The 26,396-nt window shown below is 39.4% G+C and overlaps 2 protein-coding genes across 2 annotated transcripts in view; both read right to left on the bottom strand.

Annotated features, from left to right (window-relative positions):
• Nucleotides 1-6,959, bottom strand: part of LOC131187593 (cytosolic phospholipase A2 epsilon-like) — a 57,635-nt gene extending 50,676 nt beyond the window's left edge. Inside the window, exons 1-2 of the mRNA XM_058162019.1 lie at nucleotides 6,853-6,959; nucleotides 6,442-6,474 (exon numbers count right to left, since the gene is read on the bottom strand). Of these exons, the coding sequence (XP_058018002.1) occupies nucleotides 6,442-6,474; nucleotides 6,853-6,879 (60 nt within the window). The 5' untranslated portion in view covers nucleotides 6,880-6,959. The remainder of the gene's footprint in view (nucleotides 1-6,441; nucleotides 6,475-6,852) is intronic.
• A 17,111-nt stretch (nucleotides 6,960-24,070) lies between these two features.
• The window catches only part of LOC131187654 (cytosolic phospholipase A2 epsilon-like), a 49,469-nt gene continuing 47,143 nt past the window's right edge, over nucleotides 24,071-26,396 (bottom strand). Inside the window, exons 20-21 of the mRNA XM_058162122.1 lie at nucleotides 25,665-25,851; nucleotides 24,071-24,463 (exon numbers count right to left, since the gene is read on the bottom strand). Of these exons, the coding sequence (XP_058018105.1) occupies nucleotides 24,240-24,463; nucleotides 25,665-25,851 (411 nt within the window). The 3' untranslated portion in view covers nucleotides 24,071-24,239. The remainder of the gene's footprint in view (nucleotides 24,464-25,664; nucleotides 25,852-26,396) is intronic.

Genomic DNA, 26,396 nt, shown 5'->3' with positions numbered 1-26,396 from the left:
GCGCATGCACGTCCACAAGCGAACCAGTAATGACCGAAATTGAAACTCATTACTGCTCTTAAGTGTTCACTGCCTTGAAGGTGCATTTTCCTGTCCATGAACACAACAGACCAATAGGATTATATTTCAAAATTGCTTGCAGCTGAATGTCCCTGACTAAAATAGTATATAACGGGGCTCATCGTGCTGGGATTATTAGGATTGCATTTATGTCTGGAAAATCTCCTAATGAGATATTGCTATTACATATTACTTTTTCCATTGGAAACTTTAGCATCTTTTCCTAAAAACAATAACAGCAAGATGACATATTTATTATTTCATTATTAACAAGGTTTATAAGGCTGCCCAGTTCAAACAGTGTGACTCTGGCTGGCATGGCATACAACATTAAAAAAATAGTCACACACACACATACACTATACAACACAAAGTATATACAATATATAAATATAAAATACATAATGGTGACCAAGCAAGATAACAGAATAACCGAAAGGGCTCTTGGTCTCAATTGGCCCCTAATGCCTGGGGGAAGAGCCAGATCTTAACAATTTTCCTAAAAATGAGCAGAGTTGATGTGATTTCATGATATTATCTCTGTCTCTCCTTAAATTTGTTTTATGGGTGCACACAAACACTTGAGGAACAGTGTTTGCCTTATGATATGATAAAACATTTTTTGTAACTTGTGTCCCACAGCCTCCATGAAGATGCCCGCACATCATCAAGCTTGAGAAATGCAGTAATGGGATTTCTGTCCAATAACACACACACACACACACACACACACACAAACAACCCAAAGAAAACCATTAGCAAAACTGCAATTTGAATGTTCAGCCAAAAAACCCAGACATGGAACTTTACTGGAGGGAGATATATAAATATGAATATTATTAGATAATCTTGGTAGATAACAGATACCATCAGAGAGTAGTCCTCAAATGCAAAAGAAAGTGTGCATGTGACCACACATAGACTTATTAAATTATTCAACTCCATGTCTGCGTCCTTTGATTGAACAGCTTCATCAGCTGTGAACAGTATATACAAAAGGTTGTCGTTTCTCCTGCTTCTCTAGTGTTCTGTTCAGAATGTATAGAATCCCTCATGGTCCATAAATCATTAATTTCTCATTCTTGAATATTATTGATCTACAAGCCCAAAAATAACTCTGCCAGCAGCAAACCAACAACAGCATCTATTAGGATTGGCAATATTCCCAAATAACAAATATTAATCCCTACAGATGCAAAACAGCCACAGTTCTATTTTGACTTCCCTGGGACTCAAGTATGCAAAGCAATCTGTACAGAATAAATTGCTTCACATGTTTCCCTTCCTGCAGGCTAGAGGTTAATTGGATGAACTTGCTATGCAGTACCAAGCCCAGCCAAGTGCCCAGTCCTTGTGAAATCAGCATGGTAGTGATTACAGCAAAACACATCCTGAATATTAGGAAACTGGGGCTGGACCAGGATATGATGAGACATCACATCAGATGATTCCATTCTGACCTCACAAGGTGAAATTAGCATTCCCCAACCGACTCGTGGGGAAAGCCAACTATATGAAAATTACTGTGTGAATCAGCTTCCATGTCAAGTTGTAACACATTGCTTATGTATGAATACCAATAGTGCAAAATGTGCCAGGAGGAAGAGACACTATTGGTGACTGTTTGAACAATTGTAGTGGAGTATATTCCTTCCACAAAGAGATGGAAGGAAACAAAATATGGAGATAAGAACACAGTAAAGAGCAAACATAACAAAATTGTTTTTGGGCATGCTCATTGCCACTGAATCAGGTAAGTAAGCAAACCATTAATCACTGTAATTCACTGCCTCAATGTAATGTTATTGTTCAAATATTACATTTTTTTTAAAAAAAAAGAGAAAAAATAGTAATTAAAATTTCTGCCCTCCCATTACAACTATTCACAAAATGACCCGGCACATACATTACTCTAACCCTTGATTTGCTTAACAATGCTTTGTTGATTGAACTACAATAGATAAATACTTCCATCATGTTAAGTCAGAAACCATGGTTTATAAGCCATAATGGGGGAGGGGGGTGTAACACTAAAACCATACAATATGCTGGGGGTTCACAGGGGTTCAGGAGAACCTCTAGCTAAGATTCTGTGCAGTTCAGAGAACCTCCAAATCCCACTCCTGGCTGGTACCTCCCACCCCACCCTGCCCCTCCCAGGAGTCTCCAAATGGCCCATTTTGGATGCAGGTAAGTGCAGGGTGAGCACGGAGGCTCAGGGAGGGTGAAAAACAGGCCTACCCAAAGCTCAGGAAGTTCTTCCAGGGGGCTACCGGAGCCTGGGAAGCCCATTTTCGCCCTCCCGGAGGCTCAAAAAAATCCTCTGGAGCCCAGGGAGGGCAAAAACGCCCCCCCACCATGGTGCAGGAGGCCGACTAGGCCACACCCACCATGGCCACGCCCACCCAGCAACCGGGCAGAGAACCCCTTGCTAAAATTTTTGAAGCCCATCCCTGACAATATGTGATAATGGGTGGTAACACTAAAACAAATTTGAAGAAACTATATTTCAAAAAATTCACAGCTCAGAAAAAATATCAAACCTTTTTATAATTTCCCAAACCAAATCAACAAATAACAATACAGTTTAGACTAACATATATGTAATTTATTTTGTTTAAAACACTAGAGCACACAACTCAATATATTTTAACAGCATATTGTCCACCCTGTTGCTATGGTTACTTTACATCAAGTACAAAATTTATAAAAAATCCAGTTTGAAAGACCAAAACTATTTCCTGTTTAGGGTGCCTTCATTGCATCATCCAGCCTTTTTTGAAATAATATAAAGTCTGTCCTCACTTTTATAATTTTGCCACAATAATGAACCTAAAAGATGCCATATATTGCCAATGGGGTAAATGATATCCCAAAGAAATGGGGGGGGGGGGAAATAGAAGATTTAAAATAAAAAAGAGAATGACTTTTGGCTATTATAAAACATTTCAGTTACAAGTTACTGGTTATGATGTACTCAAAGTTAAGTCCAAGATTAAGAAATGCAAACATGGGTTTAATTTACTTTAGTAATTAAGTATTAAATATTAAATAAAATATGCTAAAGGAGGATTATCTCCCTTCTGGTTTAAGAAAACATGTTACCACCTCTTGAAAATTAAATTATAAATTTAACATATTATAAAATTTAGAAATTAAAACAATTATTATCAGATTATTATAGCCAACCAACCTCATCCTCTGAAAAACTACAGGCTGAAAGGGGGCATTCACTAACATTATCGTATTTTTCAGAGTATAAGACACTCAAGAGTATAAGACGCATCTTAGGTTTGGGGGAGGAAAATAAGAAAAAAAAAATTTCCTCTGCCTACCAGCATCCATTGGTATTCATCTGGCTAGCGTCCTTAGCAAACAGCCTGATCAGCTTCAGCACATTAGCCTGATTCAGCATGAGCAGCTGATTGGTGGGTGGATCGCCTTCCCAGAATACCCTCAATCAGCTGTTCCCAGAGGTGAACTTTAGCAACAGTTTTGCTGGTTGTGAGCGCGCATGTGCCTTGTTGATACACAGATACACAGCTTCAAAAAATGTGGCTGATTGTCACAGGGTGTTCCAGTGAGTATAGCAGGCGAAGCGCGGAACTGGTCCAACAAGGCAGCAGCTGTTCTGGGTTGCCATTTTGGCCTCTGCACCTTGCTTTTTCACCCTCCACATGCTCCATTTGAGATGCTGCATTAGCAGGCTCCAAAAGCTCCTTTTGAGAGGATGTGTGGAGGCTGAAGGGGTGGGGGCAGATGGGGAGAACTACTTTCGGTGTATAAGACGCATCCAAATTGTCACCCTCTGTTTTTTTGGGGAGGGGAAGTGCGTCTTATACGCTGAAAAATATGGCAATTCAGCTTTAAACTCTGACAATTAAAAGTATAAAAAGGAAAACAGCATGCCTTACACTAAAGATTGAAACTTAAAAAGGAATGGACTTAATCATATAACCAGATAGCTAGATGTGAAGCAAATTGTAGAGATTCAATCAGCACATATACAATTCACCAGTCTTTCTAATCTGGGGTTCCCTGAATTTTTCTGTCTGCAGCTGCCATCATTTTAAGCTAGAATGGTTATTACAAACAAATGAAGTGAAAGATAAAAGAGCGTAATCAATGTCCTTACTTCATCCCTCAGGGATGTCCGCAGGATGTGATTTAAAAAAAGTCAAGATGGTAGCCACAATTAGGCTCCACTGGTTATTATATATGTCACATGTTCTAATCTTGACCTTTTTTTAACCACACCTTATGTATGCCTCTATTTTCTCCTCTTACTGAATGCAGATCATGCCTTGACTCATCAAACAACAAACAAAGGTGCCAAGTCATATGGAATGGCAGTCAGGAAAAGGATTTAAAGGGGAAACTTCATTATCATCTAATTAGCCTACAAACTTACGAAAATCGTGATCAGATTCATTAAACTGAAAAAGTATTCCCCCAAAATAATCTTCTGAAGTGAAAGATACAGAAATGGTTTTCTCTGATGGACAGCGCCAAGAAAATAAATTTTCACAAGAAGCTAAATTTATCAGCATGCAATGTATGATCCAAAACTTGCCTGGAAGCAGAAGACAAAGTTGCATCGATCTATTTATTCCCATTAGATTTCCACAGAAAATAAATTTATATCCAAACCTTTATCATATCTTACAGCAGCACCAAGGATGACAATACAAAGTCTGAAAACAGCAATGGGTGGGAGATGCTATCAGTCAGTATCAATTATATATGTGGAAATGACTTTTCTCTGTTTTTAAACAGCTTTGTGACAGAATAACATTCAACAAATACAAATTTTCCTAGCATGTGATACAATGCTGTGTGCATCTAATGTTTAATTCAAAGAGACATGTTTATTGTCAGATATGTTTAGGATCATATCCAGTGGTGGGATTCAGCCAGTTCACACCACTTCGGAAGAACCAGTTGTTAACTTTCTGAGCAGTTTGGCAAACTGGTTGTTAGACGAAATCATTAGGGCAGAGAACCGGTTGTTAAATTGCTTGAATCCCACCACTGATCATGTCCCCAAATATCACCTTGGGTATTTAAGACTGGGAATTACAGCAGTGATGGGTTTCTACCCATTCACCCCGATTCGGGTAAGCCATTAATGGCGGCCGCAGGAGGCTCCACCCACCCATCCAGATGTCATCACAGATGCTCTGCACATGCTCAGAAGGTTCTGCACATGTGCAGAAGCACCACGCGTGAGCAAAGCATGCACACACGCTCACAGTTCCGAACCAGTAGCAAAGGTAAGTAAAAACCACTACTGAATTATAGCCTGGGGCTATAAGGCACAGCCTCTATAAAATTCCACCTTAGCTGCTTTGCAGAAACCTCTAATAAAGGAGATGATGGTTCCAGCAAAAGTAAATGAGAGCACTATTACAACAATTGTCTCAAAAGTGCTTTTTCAAGAGGCAACTGGTCTTTCTGGTTTTTCTTTGACGACATTTCACTTCTCATCCAAGAAGCTTCTTCTTCACCTATGACTGGATGGTGGGTAATGGAAGGATTTATTCATTCTTTAAAGATGTTATAAAGGTCTTCAAAGAAAAACCAAAAAGTCCAGTTACCTCTTCAAAAAGCACCTTTGGGACAACCATGACCTGGATGACTGAGAATCGCCATAGACTTTCCAGCTCAGCGGACTGGCAGAGGCAACAGTGGTGGCAGACACAGGGGGAAAAGGGAATGGATTCACACATGTGCTTGCCCACCACTTCCGTGGCCCAGTTTTGAAAGGGCTGCAGCCCAGCACCGGGTCATGGACTGAGTATTAGGGACCGCTGTTGTAAGGCATATGCTATAGATATAAACAGTAATAATTTATAAATCAGCCTACTTTGCGCTAGTGACTCATGGTCTGAAATGAATACATTTATTGTATTCTCCTGAACTTCTAACCAAAAAATGGGACTGAAAATTTCAACTCTGCCTTTACTTTAGACGATCTGAGGACTTCAAAAGTTTGGTAGAAATTTCAAAATAATCTTACAATTGTTATAGTTTTGTTATAGCTGCTCTTATTGCTGCTGTCCCTGAATGTCATGGTTCTGCATCACTCTAGTATTTCTGCCTATCTGTACTCCCTGATCTAAAGAACACATAGAGGATTTTCCTCACAACTTCTAGCCTTGAGCTTTAATAGATGCTTGCCAAGAAGATGTCAGTTGTTCAGTGAAAGACAGGTTACATCCACAGAACCCATTATCCACTATATGAACACAAAAATCCTTGCCTGACCATTTTAAAAAGTAATTCACTTTTTCCCCAAAGCGTTTTTGTCTAAAATTAAATGAGAATAACTGCAAAATATGTGAAGATTTTCAACTCAGCACTCATCCATTTTGTACATACCTTTTCTGGTTCTTCTCGATTGTTGACTATGCCCTAAACAAAAACCAAAATACATGTATTTAAGACACTAATTTCAAATACTCATTTGATACTTTTCAAGTATTTACTTGCATACAACTACCACAATTTTCCCATTAATATTGTTTATGGGTGCTCCATCACTGGAGGTTTTTAAGAAGATATTGGACAGCCATTTGTCCAGAATGCTATAGGTTGTCCTGCTTGATTAGGGGGTTGGACTAAATGACCTCCTTCTAAGGTCACTTCCAACTCTGTTATTCTGTATTCTGTATGTAAGGATTTCTATATTCTGACTAACTTTTCAATGGGAAAGAAGCATAAATATATTACATGACGTCTCTAAAACAGTAGAGACAAAAGCAAGTCTCTAAAAACAAATGATTTTCTTACCGCAAATGAACTGGAATTTGCTCCCATGGTAGTATCAGTTGCATATAATTCACTCCAGGAGCTGAGAATGGGAAACAGCGATAGAATCCACAACTGACAGCCTCCTAACTGAAGGAGACAAGAAGATGTTTTAAAACATGATTCATGACCACACCTCTCTCTGAATTCCAGAAACATAGTTCCCTCCCTCTCTTCCTTAGCCTGTTGAAGTAATCACCTTGGTTAATTTGAGGCTAGACTGCTGCCACATAGATCTGAAGGAAGTCAGAATATCCAGTCCGTGATTATATTTTTATGCTGAGTGTCCCATAAATTTGGCTCATTCTTCAGTTTGCAAAGACAGAAAGTCAGAGAATCGGAAAAAAGAGAGCATAGACCCAAGAACAGATTTAATATATTAGAATAGAATAGAATAGAATAGAATAGAATAGAATAGAATAGAATAGAATAGAATAGAATAGAATAGAATAGAATAGAATAGAATAGAATTTTTTATTGGCCAAGTGTGATTGGATACACAAGGAATTTGTCTTGGTGCATATGCTCTCAGTGTACATAAAAGAAAAGATACGTTCATTAAGATACAACATTTAAACTGGAACGAACTTCCCCCAGGACTCCGCCAACTTCCTGACCTTCGAACCTTTCGCCGTGAGCTTAAGACACATCTATTTATCTGCGCAGGACTGGACTAGAATTTTAAATTTTGAATTTGGTTTTAAATGGGGTTTTATTATTTGTATTGTTATTTTTAATTATTCAGCCTTATGTAATAAGTTTTTTAATTAATGTTTTATTTTGTATTTATATGTATATTTTATCTGGCTGTGAACCGCCTGAGTCCCTGGGGAGATAGGGCGGTATAAAAATGCGAAAAATAAATAATAAATAAATAAATAAATAAACATTTTAGGGTGGAAGACTGGGTTTTGAGGATCCAGTACAAGGTTAGTAGATTTGCTATCCACTGTATAGGAATTTCTACATCCTTCCATATGAAAATGCAGTCTGTGGATTTTAATTCATTACAATTTTATCTCTCTGGTCTTCTAAGGAATTTACTGTATATATACGGTCTTGCTTCATTTTTATTGTCACAGCAACTATCTTATGGGGTAGATTAGAAGAGAGGAAAATGATTGACTCAAGATCATCTTATTTTAGGGGGAACTTGAACCTGGGTTTCCCTAATCTCTGTAGGCAACATGTCTATTCTGAGATTTTCAGCATTTGATAGGAAGAAGGAATACTTAGAATATAAATGAATCATGTCCCCCAATTTATTTACTTATTTGTTTATGATTTCACTTTATATGGCTGCCTATCTCAAATTCCTTACTCTGGACTGCTATATAAATTTATTTTTATTCTTTTATTTTTTTTTGCATTTTTGAACTGCCAATCTCCCTCAGATAGATGATAGATGAATAATTTAGTGACCTCCAGATGTGTTCAGACACAGCCAGAAGCAATTTGCTTCCAAAATTTGCTTCCAATATTTTTAATGAGATCCTACAGAACAATTACTTTTTTTGAGAATTACTGAAAAATGAGCACAATTCAGTTCAAATTCAGCAATGCTAAGGCCCTATTAGCGTCGAATGATATGTTGAAAGTACTCATAACATCAGTGGGACTTTGCTTAGATCTGCTCAATGGTGTTATCTAGTCAATTTCTTTGTCTAGATAAAGTTTGTTTTGTTATTGCTGGGCATTTTCCTGAGGGAATCCCACTGGGGCCTGGTGCTGGTTGGTCCATCCATTTTAGGAAGCCTGAGCATTGTGTCTTTGGCATCTCCTGACCGTGCATGAGAGCACAAATGTGCCTACCATTCCTGTCCTATTGTTTCCTTTCATTATATCCAATTAATATAGTTATTACATACTTATGCTCATATATATGCTTATATATTATATAGTTATTTTCATGCTTACGCTTATATATACTGTTGTGACAAAAATAAATAAATAAAAACAATGACTTGCAATGAGAGGCCAGTGCACTGTGCAGTTTGGAATAATGGCACTTTCACAGGTTGTCCTTGCTTAGTGACCACAATTGGGACCAGCGACTCAGTCACTAAGTGCCACAGTCACTAAGCAGAAAATCATGTGACCACAAAAGGCTTCCAACCTCACTTTCCATTCAGTCATTAAGTGAAACATCACTTTGGCCACAACTTTTTACTTCCTCTTTGTTTGTTAACTCTGGTGGTTGCAAGTTGGTTGGGAAGCCCATAAATGATGATTACATGACCACAAGACTATGCAACAGTCATAAATGTGAGGATTGGTCACAAAGCTAAGTTTTCTTACACTGTTGTATCTTTGAACAATTGCCAGACTGGCAATCAGTAAGCTAGGATTACCTGTATTAAACCGTTATTGGGAGGGGAGGGTTTTGTTGTGACCCAGATCCAAGTAGGTAGTATGAAACTCAGTCAGTGTAAAAATAAACAAACTTTATTCAAACAGCTAAGAATTACTTCATTCTCAGCATAGTCCAACTAAATTAAAGCAAATTCCTCCCAACACAATTCCTCAGTCCTTTCACCAACCTTGGTCCAATTAGGCAAACTGCCAGAGGCCTTTCTTGGCAAAAGTTCAGAAGACACCGATATGAAACAAATGGAACAAGACAAAGCTATCAACGTTGTTTTCCGGCAAAGAGCCCAAATGCCGTTGCAGGTCTTTTAAGCCTTAGGGAGGGGCCAATCATCTCTTGGCCCTACTCCCGAGTCGTCCTCTTTTCTTGAGATGCTCTTGCCTTCTGGCAGCTCTTCTCATGCACACATTAGAAACAGGCTCCTCCTGTTCCTCTGCCTCACTACTGTCAGGCTCTGTAGGCTCTGGAGTCCGCACCTCACTCCCCGATGGCCCTGGCCCCACATCAGCCTCCAATACAGAGCCCTCATCTGGGCCTTCCCCAGCCTCCAGGGCTGGCCCACGCTCTTCCTCAGCCTCAGTCGTGACTATGCAACTGAAGCTCCACCCTTTGGCAGATGTGATTATCTATTATCAATTGCATGATCATAACCACAGTCATGACATTTTGACCATTTCTGTGGGCATTCCTGTGTCCTTCCCGAGGATGAATGGTATTTTACCAACTGCACAACCATGAAATTGCTTGCAGTGACTCATCATATAAGTCATATATCATGTGCACACTTTAAAACTATATTACTAACCTCTGGTAAAGCCAATCTGATAAAATAGTTTGCTGTGTAAGCATCACCAGTAGGGAAAGGGGAAAATAACATCTTGGGATGACAAGTCAAGTTTTTGATACCAATAAAAGGCTACAAAAACATTGAGAAAGCCTTTGAATGCCATAGGGCATCTTACTGTGCTAAGTGAAAGATTTGATGCCCAACTGCAGTGCAAGCAAGGTGTTCGTTTGTGGTATTCTGCTGAAACAAAACTTCGTAATCATGAGAGTGTTAATTAAACTACAGTTACCATTTCTATTTGAGTTGGGTTTGATGTCCCATAAAGTGTATATGATGGAATTTTGGTTTGGATCTACAAAGATAGTCCTTGACTTATAACCACAATTGGGACTAAAATTTTCATTGCTATGCAAGGTGGTTGTTAAGTCACACCTGATTTTACACTTTTTTTGCCATGGTTGTTTTTTTTTTTTTTTTGTTTGGTTTTTTTTTGTTTACATTTATACCCCGCCCTTCTCCGAAGACTCAGGGCGGCTTACAATGTATAGGGCAATAGTCTCATTCTATTTGTATATATTTACAAAGTCAACTTATTGCCCCCCCAACAATTTGGGTCCTCATTTTACCTACCTTATAAAGGATGGAAGGCTGAGTCAACCTTGGGCCGGGCTCGAACCTGCAGTAATTGCAGGCTTTGTGTTCTTAATAACAGGCCTTACCAGGCAGAGCTAAACCGGCCCCTGCAGAGATTTGTTAAGCAAATCTCTGCAGCTCTTAAGTGACTCACCCAGTTGCTAAGTGAATCCACCATCCCCCATTGAATTTACAGCTTGGAATGTCACAAATTATGATCACATGACTCCACGACACTGCAACCATTGTAATACATGCTGGTTGTCAAGTGCCTGGATTTTGATCACGTGATCATGAGGACGTTGCAATGGTCGTAAGTTCAAGGATTGGTCATAGGTCACTTTTTTTCAGTGCCGCTGTAACTTTTAATGTCACTAGGCAAATGGTGGTAAGTTGAGGACTACCTGTTAATATAGAAAAGGAAGAATATAATACCATACAAGTTGTTAAAGAATTTTCAGAAAGAGAATAAAAACTCTATCCGAGGTGTCTTTTTTTCTCCTCTCCTTTCTACTTGCATTAGTTTCAAAGGCCCTTTATAGCCCCACCAAGAAGACTCATCAGCCAGCACAGAATCTAAGACTATAACATACCCTTCCTGAATGATCATATGGAACAGGTTGATGAAATAGGTATGAGATGGCTGTTATGCCATTATAGATCTTTAAAGGTTAAAACCATTAGCTTTACTTGAGCCTTGAAGCAAACTGGAATCCAACTACAGCTATTGTTGTCATCCGTCAGCAGCCTACGGGGCTGGCAACGGAATCGGACAGCAATGAGGCTGAGGTGCGGACTCCACAGCCTCCAGAGTCTGATATTAGTGAGGAAGAGGAACAGGAGGAGCCTGTTCCTAATGCACGCATGAGAAGAGCTGCCAGAAGGCAAGAGCAGCTCAGGCAGAGAGGACAACTCGGGAGTATGGCCAAGAGATGATTGGCCCCTCCCATAAGGCTTAAAACAAAACCAGCACAGGTGTCTCAGTTTGCCAGAGAGCAATGTTGTAGCTGCGTTCTTTGCTCCGTTCTCTGCTCTAACTTCTGGACATTTATCAGGAAGGGCCTTTAGCGGTTTGCCTAAGTGGACTCACAGTGCAGGTCTGTGATAACCAAAGAATGCTTGTTTGGGAGGCCTTTGTTTTACTTTAAGTTGCACGACACTGGGAATGGAGTAATTCCCAGCTGTTCAAATAAAGTTTATTTTATCACGAACTGAGTTTGTTGCTACCTACTTGGGTCTGGGTCACAACAGCTATCATAACATGGCATGCACCCAAAACTGCTTGTGCCACTGAACTCTACACCAGTTGAAACTTTTGGATATTTTTCAAGGAGAAACCCCATTAGAGCCCATTGCAGTAGTGAATATGGGGATGACCAGAATATGATTGGAAAAAAAGGACCTCTCAATCCAAGAAAAGGTATAACCGATGCACAACACAAAGTTGAGCAAAGAGTCTCCTAGCCCTGGTTGCCACTTACTCCTTGAGCAGGAGTTGCAAGTCCAGGAGAACCCCTAGATTACACACAAGGTTCATTTGGGCAGTGTAACCCCATCCAGAACCAAAGATGGTCTACCCCCAGATACAGAAGAGGCTCTACCCATAGCAAGTCTCTCTTACCAGGGGTCAGCTGAAGCCTGTTATTCTCCATCCAGACCTCCCCGCAGGCTCTAAACACCAAGAGACGGCATCCACAGAACACTTAGTTCACAGGGATGGAGATATACAACTGAGTGTCATCTGCATATTGATGGTACCTGATCTCATGGTGACAGATAATCTTATTCACTGTCTTCATGTAGATGTTAAAAAGGAAAGGGACAAACACTGAGTCCTGTGGCACCACACGGCGCAGAGCGATGTGTTGGACCTCTTGCTCCCTATCGCACCTGATCAGGACTGACCTCAAAAGAAGTAGATGAACCCAGAGACAACCCAAAAGGATTCCATGATCAGTGGTACCAAAAGCCAACATGAGATCAAGGAGAGCCATGTTACCTCCATCCCACTCCCACCAGGGGTCCTAAGAAGTGCAACTAATGCTGTTTGAATCTTATTTCCATCCCTGATACTTGACTGCAAGGGGTCCAGGTATTTAAATTCTGTTTCCATACATTTATACATTTGTTATCTAGGATAATTTTAGACCTTTAGATTCCTCTTTCTTCCACAAGTGCAATTATTTTAAAACTAGTTAAAGCAGTCAAACATCTTTCTTATTCAAGAAAATGAATACTTGTGCATTTAAATAAACTGCTTAAGGCGCATTCTACAACCTTGTTTTATTTCTAATAGCTGCCAAATGAATTGTTGCTCACAAAGCCTCACAAAGCCTCAAACAACAGATATACATTTACTTGGTGCTGTGGAATTTACTTTCAGATTCTTGGGGAGGGGGAAGAGGGAAGACTAACTAATAATTTTATAACCAAGAGTTATAAATCTTATTATTAAATAAATAATAAATGTTTTGTTATATTGAAACATTGTTCAACTGTTTAAACTCAAGCCTGTCTACATGGGGTTCATAGCAGCAAGGGTTTCTACATAATAACCACTGAAATTAATTGTTATAACTTGATTCCCAGAAATATTTTCTTAAAATATAATCAAACAGAAAGATCAAGAAAAAATGGTTCTTTAATTATTCCATGCTAGGAAAACAAACAAACAAGGAAAGCGGGGACTGCTTCCGCTCTGCTTTCAGATAATAATTAATATTACCAACAACAGCAAAATAGCCATATGATCTTTCTTTTGCCAACAAGAAAGGACCAGATTGTGCTTTTGTAGCATTTGAGCACATACAATGATGTTAATTACATAAACGCTGACTCACAGGGATCTCATGACACATCAAAGCAAAAGAGAGCTTACAAGGCGATGTCATAACACGTCTCGCCTTGTCATTACATTACGCAGAGCCTTGTTGCGTTTATTCCATCTTGCCAGCTTTATATTCCAAAATTCATTCAAGAAATTCTATTTTTGGTCACTGAAAAATACAAACATCCACCTTTTAAATAGTGCATAAGTTCAGGTAAATAGAATTCAAGGACAGTCAGTGTTATTTAGCCAGTTGATTTTGGTGCTTAAAATACTGTTAGTAAATCGTCACACATTTCTCATCTAAGCCCAAATCATATTTCTCCTGCTGCGGCTAGATCAGCTCTCTTAGTCAGAGACAGGGAAGAAAAGTTCTGACCACCTCTGACAGAGATCGGGGTTTTCATGCATGGGCAATGTTCATGTCTTGGTATCCTCTGCTGTAGGGTTTCAAGACAACTAGTTTGTCAAGATGAAATTGGGAAAAGGTGGGGATTTGGCTTAGCTCTTCTTGAAATGAAAATACTGCCCCTAACGAAAATTTAATTTGCATTGATTCTTTTTAAAAATAGAATTTGATAGGCATATTTGTAGTTTATGGATAAACAATTCTCTTGAAAAAGTTCGAAAAGACCCTGAGCACATACTGTATTAAATGACATCAAACCTGGTGTGGTTCGGCCAGTGTGGTCAGTGTGTTTAGGATTGCAGTTGATGCCTCTTAACTAGTAAAGCCTTTAAAACTGTTTAATTATCTGTGTACTGTATCAATCAGAGTATTGCAGTACTGCAGTATTGCAGTGATAAAGTGATAAAGACATCAGTTAGAAACCTAGAGAATGTGAGTTCTAGTCCTAGTTCTAGTCCTAGTTCTAGTTCTAGCCATAAAGCTTTATAAAGAAAGGCTGATTGCTTACAACAGATGCCATCTGCTGGTAGCAATAGAAACGTGATAATGTTTTCAGAAATCCAACAATGTTCTATTTGAATTTGAGGATATTTGTATGTATGCCAAGTTCTTTCATGACTTTAATAGCCAGATATCTTTCTAAACAACCTAGGGAATTTTACAGATAATGAGGGAACACCTAATGATTTAGGTGTTCATATAACATACCAAGGGTAGAAATTCTAACCCTTACTATACAGCAGGGGCGGGTTCCAAATCCCGTTGCTACCGGTTCACTCATGTGCACGCTTCTGCGCATGCACAAAAGCGTCCAGGTGGGTGGGCGGAGCCTCCCACTACTGCCACTACTGGTTTGCCCGATCCGGTGCGAACCAGTAGTAACCCACCACTGCTCTATAGACTGCCTTGTTCAGTAACTATTTGAAGTTACAATAGTGCTGAAAAATAACTTTATGACTAATGCCTACATTTATGACCGTTTCAGCATCCATCAATCACATGATCACCATTATAGTCAGTATGCATTGTCCTCTGCCTGATCTGTTGTTGTTGTTTTGTTCTCTTGCAAAGCGGGAAGATTGGAGAGAAAGGAATTAAAAGAGAGTAAACATTATATGATTACAAGATCCAAAGGTAACTGAATTTATGGCAAAAAGCTCTTATTATCAAGAGTTCCAAGTGTTATTTAATTTATAAGGGAAAATAAATTTCACAATAGAGCGTAAATTGCCCATTACTTATGGCAATGTATAATATTTGTTCATAAAGCAGAAAGCATACATATTTAAAGGAAATATTATTTTATATTTTTGAAACGACAAGCTAAATCATGGCTCATCTATTGAGAATGACATAACCCTGGGAAAAATGGAAAGAAAAAGAAGGACAACCAGACACACAGGGAATGGACTTTATTGAAGCAGCAAAGAGTATACCATTCGAAGACTCAAAGGGTCAGATTGGGGATTGATGATCCCTCTATGTGGTCACTGAGAATCAGCACCAACTTTTTTTTTTTTTTTTTTTTTTTTTTTTTTGTTTACATTTATACCCCGCCCTTCTCCGAAGACTCAGGGCGGCTTACAATGTATAGGGCAATAGTCTCATTCTATTTGTATATATTTACAAAGTCAACTTATTGCCCCCCCAACAATCTGGGTCCTCATTTTACCTACCTTATAAAGGATGGAAGGCTGAGTCAACCTTGGGCCGGGCTCGAACCTGCAGTAATTGCAGGCTTTGTGTTCTTAATAACAGGCCTTACCAGGCAGAGCTAAACCGGCCTTGAAGGCACATTAACTTAAACTTGAAGGCACATTATCAATTAATCTTTGACCTTCTCAAACATTAAACTCTTACCTTACCCCACAAATAGGTAAAAAGGCCCTCTATATTTTGCCATCCCTGTTAAGAAGCACCCAGCCTGGCAGGGAGGAAGAATCAAGAATCATCAATCTCTTTCCACTTATGACTGTATAACTGTAACTTTGTTGCTGGCAATCCTTATGATTTATATTGATATATTGACCATCATTTGTGTTGTAAATGTTGTACCTTGATGAATGTATCTTTTCTTTTATGTACACTAAGAGCATATGCACCAAGACAAATTCCTTGTGTGTCCAATCACACTTGGCCAATAAAAAAATTCTATTCTATTCTATTCTATTCTATTCTATTCTATTCTATTCTATTCTATTCTATTCTATTCTATCAAGTGTGGAGTTAGCCTGGAGTCACTGCATAACTGCAAAAGGGCTGAGACTAAACCCTCTCCCCAGGTTCCTTGGAATCTAGTCTAATTGTTCCCAAAATTAGCTGCCAGACTGGGGAGATTCCTGTATTATAGGCAGAATATAATACAGTAGTTAGTTTCAACCCTGCATTTGGGTCTGCTTGTTCACACCCGACAACCCCTAAGCAAAGTAACAAAATATACAAAGAAAGGAGTTCAGTTCAGGCTTGCAAACATTCATGTTCATTGTAATTTTCAGAAAAGAGATAACACTATAATAATCTATTACAGAAAAAAAAGGCTTACAATACATAGGAATTAATATATGTGTTATAGCAGAAGCCTTTCCGGATTATAATCCTTAACAGTTATAATTACTCTGTTGATTTATAATGTGCATCACTATTTCTCATCAGTTGCTTACTTAAATGCTTAATGACTGCTATATAAATTGAAATGTGAATAAGCATAATGGGAAGACATTGTGGGTAAGATGACAAGGATGGAACAAGTATTTTATCTGTGAATGTCAGGTGGAAGCAACCAGATCTACATGTGTAGAGTTCGAGCTAATTACTGTATTCTGCCCGTAATACAAAAATCTTAGACTGTTTGCCTTCCCTTGGTAACAGATAGATAAGGTTCTATCTAGAGTCGGGGAGGGGGAGGGGTCAGTCCTGAATCTCTTCCAGCTGTGCAATGATTCAAGGCTGATTCCTGGCTTGATTCTTCCTCCTGCCTGGCTGGGTGTTTCCAATAATAGTAGCACAATGCTGTCAATTGCTTAACGTTTCAGTCATCAAGCAGTGTACATATCTGTGTGAATCAGTTCTAAATGACATTGGGTAACACTCTCCAAATATTTTGAAATGGAAGGAGATATTGGGAGGAGATTTAGGGGCAGGAGAGAGAAAATTTTCATATCAAATGATCTAAGTGCCAAAGCCCACTGCAACTACATAGCAAAAAAGGCTCTAAGAGTTGTAAACCTAATTCTGCGTAGCTTCTTTTCCAAAAACTCTACACTACTAACCAGAGCATTCAAAACATTTGCCAGACCCATTCTTGAATATAGCTCATCTGTCTGGAACCCATACCACATCTCTGACATTAATACAATTGAACGAGTCCAAAAATATTTTACAAGAAGAGTTCTCCGCTCCTCTGTAAACAACAAAATATCTTATTCCACCAGACTTGAAATCCTGGGATTAGAAAATTTAGAACTCCGCCGACCCCGACAAGACCTGTGTTTAACACACAGAATCATCTATTGCAATGTCCTTCCTGTTAAAGACTTCTTCAGCTTTAATAGCAATAATACAAGAGCAAACAATAGATTCAAACTTAATGTCAACCGCTTCAATCTTGATTGCAGAAAATATGACTTCAGTAACAGAGTTGTTAATGCTTGGAATATAGTACCTGACTCTGTGGTCTCCTCTCCAACTCCTAAAAGCTTTAACCAAAAACTGTCTACCATTGACCTCACCCCATTCCTAAGAGGACTATAAGGGGCGTGCATAAGTGCACAAAAGTGCCTACCGTTCCTGTCCTATTGTTTCCTTTCAATATATGTTCCTGTATATAATGTTGTGACAAAATAAAAATAAAATAAATAAATAAATAAATAAATATTTATCAGATATCGGCTGTCCGACTACACTATTATTATATAAGAAATGCGGGATGGGGGGAACCTTGTTCAAATATCAGCAAGAGGGCATCTCCTGGAACTCTACCCCACACCTTTTAGCCCTTTTGTCTCTCTAAAGCTTCACAGAATCCCTGGAAGTACATCAATTAACTGATTATCCAACTGTTGTTTCTCCATTCCTCCCAGAGGCTAAAACAATAGAACTTCTGCTTCTTCATGGGGAGAATAACAAGACAGACGTGAGATGTGTTAGAAATTCTACATATAGCCCTACAGAACAAACAGTGCACAGTCCATATGTGTTTTTCTGCTTAACTGAGACAAAGAAGCAGGAAACTTTTTATTCACAGAAAAAGACATAGAATATACCTTAGATCAGGGGTCTCCAACCTTGGTCCCTTTAAGACTTGTGGACTTCAACTCCCAGAGTTCCTCAGCCAGCTTTGCTGGAGACCCCTGCCTTAGATACAACTACAAATTTATAAACACTGCCACCTACTGGCTACTGCTGTAGTTGTTCTACAAAATACATGATACATTTGTATTCCAACAAAATAGAATTGTGAATTTAAGCAGGAAAGGGAAAAGTAAAAGAAAGGGACAAGAAAAGATAGCATTGGCAACATCATGATGGAATAGAAAGTGGGGGGCACCATCTGGGGAAAGCATAGGGGCCTTCCCAGGCCTGTTTGAGAGCGGGATGCAAACCATGGGTTGTAGCTCCCTGTTTTCACTCAATTGCCTATTTAAATTATTACAGGCAGAGGGAATTCAACATAGTTTAAAGACATAGCATTGGAATGGTTTGGTACTTTACAAATGGGGAAATAAAATAACTTATTACAATGATGACTATGGATTGGAAAAATGGCTGTAATTTGAGTATGTGTAATTTCATAGAATTTGTATATTCAAAGTATATTTGACCCGGTCTTTTGATGTTATATATTTAGCCATATGACCTTTGCAACCATTTTGAGATGATATGCTTATATAAAATTCTAACTATATACACACATGCAAATTCTGATTGTTTTCATTAGTAGAAAAGATGCAAGCAAAATGAAAAGCACAATTCCATTCACCATGCCATCTGTATTGCCACTGCTACTTTGAATTAACAAAATACAGAATAGGAATTAATTCATGACTCTTTTTGAATTTGCCTTTCATACTGTTTTCCTCTCCCAGAGATTTGCTGGGTGGGGGAGGAAATATCTGGCATGGGAATTATTTTAAGAGGAATTCATTTATTATTTTTAGACATATTAACACTTGCTCACCAAATTACTGATATGAGACATATTGAACATGAACAATGCAACTTATAATAATCAGAGAAATATGTAAAATACACATTCCCTCAAATTTCACTTTCTAATTGGGAAGTGCTTTAAAAATTTGGGGTATACGAAGTGCTAGGAAAACTATTCTGTGGCACATGGTCTGTAAGATTTCCCCCTTCTTTGCATTATTTAAAAAAACGATGTAAATAAAAAAGAAGATATAAAATCTGATGTTATATAGTTTTAATGTCATTCGTTTTGATTGAATAATCAAACCTCATATAAACCTCATATGTAATATAAATCTTAATAAAAAGAAAAAATAGGAATCATATACAAAATAATGCAAGGATTTTTACCAGATTCCTGGAAAACTCTTTTCTTTTCACTCTGTTGAAAATGATTCATTCAAATATGGATAAACACCATACCTCCAGAATAGTCCATAATGTGTACAAAACACAGAATCTCCTCTAACACACATGTGATTCTCAAACCTTAATTGGTTAGATCCAAGCAAGCAACTGGAACTAAAACAATATTTGGCATTTTGGGAGTCCACTTCACCTGAGCCCTAACTGGCAATTCCTCATCAAAATTGTCATCTGTAGTGAATAAAAAGTGGCCTTTTTATGACCAGAAAGCTGTGATAAATAAGTTTTGATTAGGACTTTCGCTCTCTTTGCTGTGAATGGCTTTGGTGGGTCTTTGTGCATATTTTACAGCTATTCCACTGTCTGGAAAATCAGTCTTCCAATTAACAAATAACAAAATGGTGCAGGAAAAAAAACCTTGCAAAATTCCTTTTGCATCCGCTACTGAACCCGTCACTGGATTATTGTGTAGATTGACCAAAATGTTCATCATATACTTGGTTATAAATCTGTCTGTGAGACAGTCAAAAGTGATCAAAACCTTTTTCCGCTGAAAGTGTTAAAAAGTGTTATGTAAGGTGTCTTTGAGGCAACGAACAACATGGTGGCTCACTCTTTATGGAACTGGCTGTTTGCATTGGTGTTTCCAAGAAGCATTTTTAACTTCTCTGTCTAGTTCTAGCCTTCCCAGATTGTTTCTCTATCTGCGCACTAACTAAGCCAGAACCAGCTTAGCTTTTTCAAATAAAGTCAGCTGGGTCCCATATACATTTTTTCTTTTTGTACAGCTTTATGAATTTCATGCCCCCAGCAATCAATCGGTCAATCTGTGGAACTGAATGCATTTCCATTATCTTTTTCTTTCAGTATGGGAGAACAATAAGATGTTGATGATAAAACACTGCTTTGTATAAGCAATACACCTGGTTTGAATAGCAATAGCAACAGCACAGACTTATATACTGCTTCACAGTGCTTTACAGCCCTCTCTAAGCGGTTTACAGAGTTAGAGTATTGCCCCCAACAATTTGGATCCTCACTTTACCGACTTCAGAAGGATGAATCAACCTTGAGCCTGGTGAGATTTGAACTGCCAAATTGCAGGCAGTCAGCAAAAAGAGCCTGCAATACTGCACTCTAACCACTGCGCCACCACAGCTCATAAAGCAGATTTATTTCCTTTTCCTTTTTAAGATTTGTAGTGTGTCCTACAAAATGAGGTTTTCCCAGAATGCTTTACAGCATATTAACGGCATCTAATGAAATTCTGAATAAGTTAACAAACAATATAATAATGACACACCAATGGTAAAATAATAAATGGAGGAACCTGAGCAGTTTCTAAGCAGCAGAAGTTTTTAACACTTGTTTAAGATTAATACATGAATTGATTAAAAGTGCTGGGAAGATTAAAATGTCTTTGCGTGGCATTGAAAATAAAATTCAGTCAGTCCTAGGAATATCTCACTGGGGATGGGTTAATCTTGCACCAGGCAATCCTCCATTGTGGTACTACACAGTCACTTCTCTTGACATAAACTCTTCCTTCAGAATCTGTAGCCCTAAACATGAAGGTTTTCATGTTTTTTTAGGTTTAGCAAAACCTGAAACGAGACAGGAAGCTAGTCTGAAAATCAAATGTGCTCCTAATATTGCACAGTCACTTCGTAGCATTTGAAAATCAAACACTATTCTGGGTTTTGTTTTTAAGGTTACACGGAACATTTAAACTGTTTTTTTAAATAAAATGAAACGCCGGAGAAGACGCCTAGAGAGTACCTGGAGATCCAGCCGTTCCGAAGCTGACCGGACACTAATTAGGTCTTATACTAAGACCTACCTAGTGGCATTGAGGGAAGCGAAACATTCCTACGTTTCCTCCCTCATTGCATCGGCAGATAACCGCCCGGCCGCCCTGTTTTGGGTGACCCGCTCTCTCCTTCATCAGGAGGTGCAGGATGACCCCTTGCAGGGCCGTGCCGAGGAGTTTAGTGGTTATCTATATGATAAAATCGTTCAGCTCCGGGATGGACTGGATCAAAATTGGGATGATCCAGGTGAGAGGGCGGAGACTCGTCTTGTCGAGATTGTTTGGGATGAATTTGACCCTGTGACTCCCGAGGACGTGGACAGGTTGTTGGGGAGGTTGCATGCCACCACATGTTTACTGGACCCGTGCCCCTCCTGGCTGGTGCTGGCCACACAGGAGGTGACATGAGGCTGGCTCCGGGGGATTATCAATGCTTCTTTGACGGAAGGGGTTTTCCCTGCCGCCTTGAAAGAGGTGGTAGTGAGACCCCCTCCTCAAGAAGCCTTCCCTGGACCCAGCTGTTTTGGGAAATTATTGTCTGGTCTCCAACCTTTGCTTTGTGGCGAACGTTGTAGAGAGTGTGGTGGCATGTCAATTACCCCAATACCTGGATGAAACGGTCTATCTAGACCCATTCCAGTCCGGCTTTCAGCCTGGTTATAGTACGGAGATGGCTTTGGTCGCGTTGGTTGATGATCTCTGGAGGGCCAGGGACAGGGGTTGTTCCTCTGCCCTGGTCCTATTAGACCTCTCAGCAGCTTTTGATACCATCGACCATGGTATCCTGCTGCACCGGTTGGGGAGTTTGGGAGTGGGAGGCACCGTTTACCAGTGATTCTCCTATCTCTCTGACCGGTCGCAGACGGTGTTGACACGGGGGCAGAGATCGACCACGAGGCGTCTCACTTGTGGGGGGCCACAGAGGTCGATTCTCTCACCTGTCCTGTTCAACATCTATATGAAGCCACTGGGTGAGATCATCAGTGGCTTTGGGGTGAGGTACCAACTGTACGCTGACGACATGCAGCTGTACTTTTCCACCCAGGCCACCCCAATGAAGCTATCAAAGTACTGTCCCGGTGCCTGGAAGCCGTACGGGTCTGGATGGGGAGAAACAGGCTCAAGCTTAATCCCTCCAAGACGAAGTGGCTGTGGATGCCGGCACCCCGGTACAGTCAGCTGCGGCCGCAGCTGACTGTTGGGGGCGAATCATTGGCCCCGATGGAAAGGGTGCGCAACTTGGGCGTTCTCCTGGATGAACAGTTGTCGTTTGAAGATCACTTGACGACCGTCTCCAGGAGAGCTTTTTATCAGGTTCGCCTGATCCGCCAGTTGCGCTCCTTCCTTGACCGGGATGCCCTATGCACTGTCACTCATGCTCTTGTTACCTCTCGCTTGGATTATTGCAATGCTCTCTACATGGGGCTCCCCTTGAAGAGCACCCGAAGGCCCCAGTTAGTTCAGAATGCAGCTGCGCGGGTGATAGAGGGAGCCGTACGTGGCTCCCATGTAACACCACTCCTGCACAGGCTGCACTGGCTACCTGTGGTCTCTCGGGTGCACTTTAAGGTGTTGGTTACTACCTTTAAAGCGCTCCATGGCTTAGGGCCAGGGTACTTATGGGACCGCCTGCTGCTACCGAATACCTCCCACCGACCCGTACACTCACACAGAGAGGGACTTGTCAGGGTGCCGTCCGCCAAGCAATGTCGGCTGGCGACCCCCAGGGGAAGGTCCTTCTCTGTGGGGGCTCCCACCCTTTGGAACGAACTTCCCCCTGGACTTCGTCAATTGCCTGACCTTCGGACCTTTCGCCGCGAGCTGAAGACGTATCTGCGCAGGACTGGCCTAGGAATTTTAAATTTTTAAATAGTTTTAATTTTAATATTTATATTTGATACAAATTTTATGGGGTTTTTAAGGTATAAATGTTTTAATTTGGCCATACATATAATAAGTTTTTTAATTATTGTTTTATATGTACATTGTCATTGTTTTTATTGTGGCTGTGAACCGCCCTGAGTCCTTCGGGAGAAGGGCGGTATAAAAATCCAATAAATACTAAATACTAATACTAAAGTACTATTCAAGGGGTTATACAAATGTTCTCCAATATTCCACTCATCAGCATCTACCCAAACCCCAGATAATTCCATGTTTTCTGCCTCTTGACTAGTTTTTATATACATATAGAAGCTTCTTGGATGAGAAGCGAAGTATTTTCAAAGGGAAAAAAAACAAGGAAGTCCAGTTGCCTTTTGGAAAAACATATTTGGGATACTCAGCCTTCTCAAAAATTGTTGGAAAAAACAGGATTTCTGGTGGCGGATATTTTAGACGGAATGACCCCTGCCTCATAACTATTCCAGCCTATCCTGGGCAAGGATGGAAAATAAAAATATCAGAAATTCACAGCTGGGATTTAGGTGAAGACTTGCAAAATCATTATTTTGGTTTTTAAAGTCTATGTTTGATTTATAATGTGTATCTTATGCATATATGCATATATGATACATAAATTACTTGATACAGCCACCTTCAGATTTATAAATTAAGTCCCAAACTTGAAATTCAGAATCCTTTGTCATTTAATGACTGTACTTCAATAAAGCTTATAATATGCTGAACTAGAATTTATTTTTTTATTCTAATTCCATTTTGTAAAGCAAGTTTTGAATACATAATTTCTGAGCACTATCTTTCAATATACCTTTTCCTCATTATTGCAAATGAACAAAGATTTTGATACACTTTTGAAGGGTGGGGACCTGCCAAATAAATGCATTGATCACAACAAATAGATTTAATTAATTTCAGTAAACCCTCCTTCAATTCAGACAGCTCTAAATTCTGTTCCAAATTGATTTTTCTAAATCTGATGCCTATCCTATTTCCCATGTGTTTATTACTGGACAGTAGCACAAATGAATTAAACCTGTTAGTTTCCCAGATTAAAAAATATGGAGAAAACATTGAAAAGGGTTAAAAAGAGGAACGGAAATTCTGCTGCTTTTTTCTTTCAACTGCTGTCTGTAAAGCCTGAAGAATCATATGTTTATTGTTCCGAATATTATAGTCGGTCAAATTTATCAGCTTATTGAAGTCCTCCTCTGAGTATTGCAGCATGCCAGTAGCATATGGAGAAAAAATAGTGCTAGTGACATCAGCATAGCCATCATCCATCTCATTTGGACTACGTTCCATACCTGCAGAAACAGAAGAAAGGAAGGAAGGAAGGAAGGAAGGAAGGAAGGAAGGAAGGAAGGAAGGAAGGAAGGAAGGAAGGAAGGAAGGAAGGAAGGAAGGAAGGAAGGAAGGAAACAGATTTAATACACAGTTATAATCTAAAATTGTTCATTTTATGAAGCATTGAAAATAAGATCTGAAGAAAGGAATGTTGCATCTAGCTCATATTTGCATCAACAAATAATACAAGCTTCATTAGTAATAACACTCAAGGAGGAGGAGAATGGAGCATCTGCCTTTGTTCCTAAATTGTTCCATGCTGGTGAGAAACCAAGGATTCCTATAATAACATGAAATTATCTTAGCTGAAATCATCATAATTATATTACATCTCTTTTATCAGTACTAATAGCACAGGAATTGAAATTTAAGATTATTGAGATATGAAAGAAAGTTGTTTAGAGTAAGACTATCATTAATATTTTATTCTCAACCATGTACAGTGTCTTTACAGATTGACCTGCAGAAACAAAAGGAGGAGAGGATGATAGCAAATAGATTTAATACACAGTAGTGATCTAAAATTATTCATTGTATGAAGCATTGAAAATAAGTTCAGAAGAAAGGAATGCTGCATCTAATTCATTTTTTCTGGAATACTAGGCCTTAAGGTTGTCAAGTTTTAGAATTTGCTAAAAACTCATCCTTTCTAAATTGTCTTTTTCCAGCAAGAAATTCTTACTAGTACCGATAGCTTCATAGTGCTTTACAGCCCTTTCTAAGCAGTTTACAGAGTCAGCATATTGCCCCCAACAATCTGGGTCCTCATTTTACCGACCTTGGAAAGCTGAGTCAACCCTGAGCCACTCAGAATCGAACTCTTGGAGTGAGCAGTAGTACTGCATTCTTACCACTGTGCCACTATGGCTCTAGTATTAGTAATTATATGACTAATATTGATCTTTATTTTCATTTTATATTTGAACATAGACCTTTTTGACATTTATATTCAATTGTGTTTTACAGATCTAGGTGAAATGTTAATATATATTGTTAGTCCATGTATGATATGCCATACATTAAATAAATACATTCATTTTATACCATTGCTTAAAGTTATTGCCAATTCCTTTAGGATGCACATGCATGAGAAACATATATAGGAAATAAGATCAGCAGGTAGTAAAGCAAAGTGGTCCCCAAGTAGCCTTTGTAACTTACCAGGTGACTTGTATTTTTGGAAGCTGTCACACACCAGTGGAAAATACAGCAATATAGGAGCCTTTGGACTTTCTGCATCATCAAAGAGATAACATTCCTTGAGATGCTTCCTGTCTTCTTCTGTCAGAACAGTCTTAGGGAATGGGATGCCCTGATGGTGATAGTACTTCGTGCTTAAATCCAGTGGCTAAAACATTAAATGCAAGAGTAATCAAGACCCAAGAGATATAAATACATCTTTTTTATTTCACAAAGGCTAGACAGTCTAAAGAAACTATGGACAGACAACTGTTAGGAATAGCATAGGCACATCATACCTGGCAGAAGTACAGAACACAGAATAACAAAGTTGGAAGGGACCTTGGAAACCTTCCTAGCACTACTGCTTTATAAGAAGAAAGAAGGACTTTCAAATAACCTTCAGATAATCTTCTTGTGATATTTAGAACTGATGTTGTAGTCCACTAGCAGCCTGCAAAGCTGGCAGCAGAGTCAGAGAGTGAGGAGGTTGAGGAGGAACATGGGCCAGTCCTGGAGTCTGGGGAAAGCTCGGACGAGAGCTCTGCGTCAGAGAGGCAGAGAGGGGGCCAGGGCCATCTGGGAGTTATGTGCTGCCTCCAGAGCCTCCAGAGTCGGACATCAGCGAGGCAGAGGAACAGGGGGCTGTTCCCAGTGCGTGCATGTGCAGAGCTGCCAAAAGGCAAGAACAGTTAAGACAAAAGGGATGACTCA

This window comes from Ahaetulla prasina, chromosome 1, assembly GCF_028640845.1.
Source record: "Ahaetulla prasina isolate Xishuangbanna chromosome 1, ASM2864084v1, whole genome shotgun sequence".
Classification (NCBI taxonomy): domain Eukaryota; kingdom Metazoa; phylum Chordata; class Lepidosauria; order Squamata; family Colubridae; genus Ahaetulla; species Ahaetulla prasina.
Note: the sequence above shows the minus strand (reverse complement) of the source record. Positions and strands in the feature narration are given on the sequence as shown.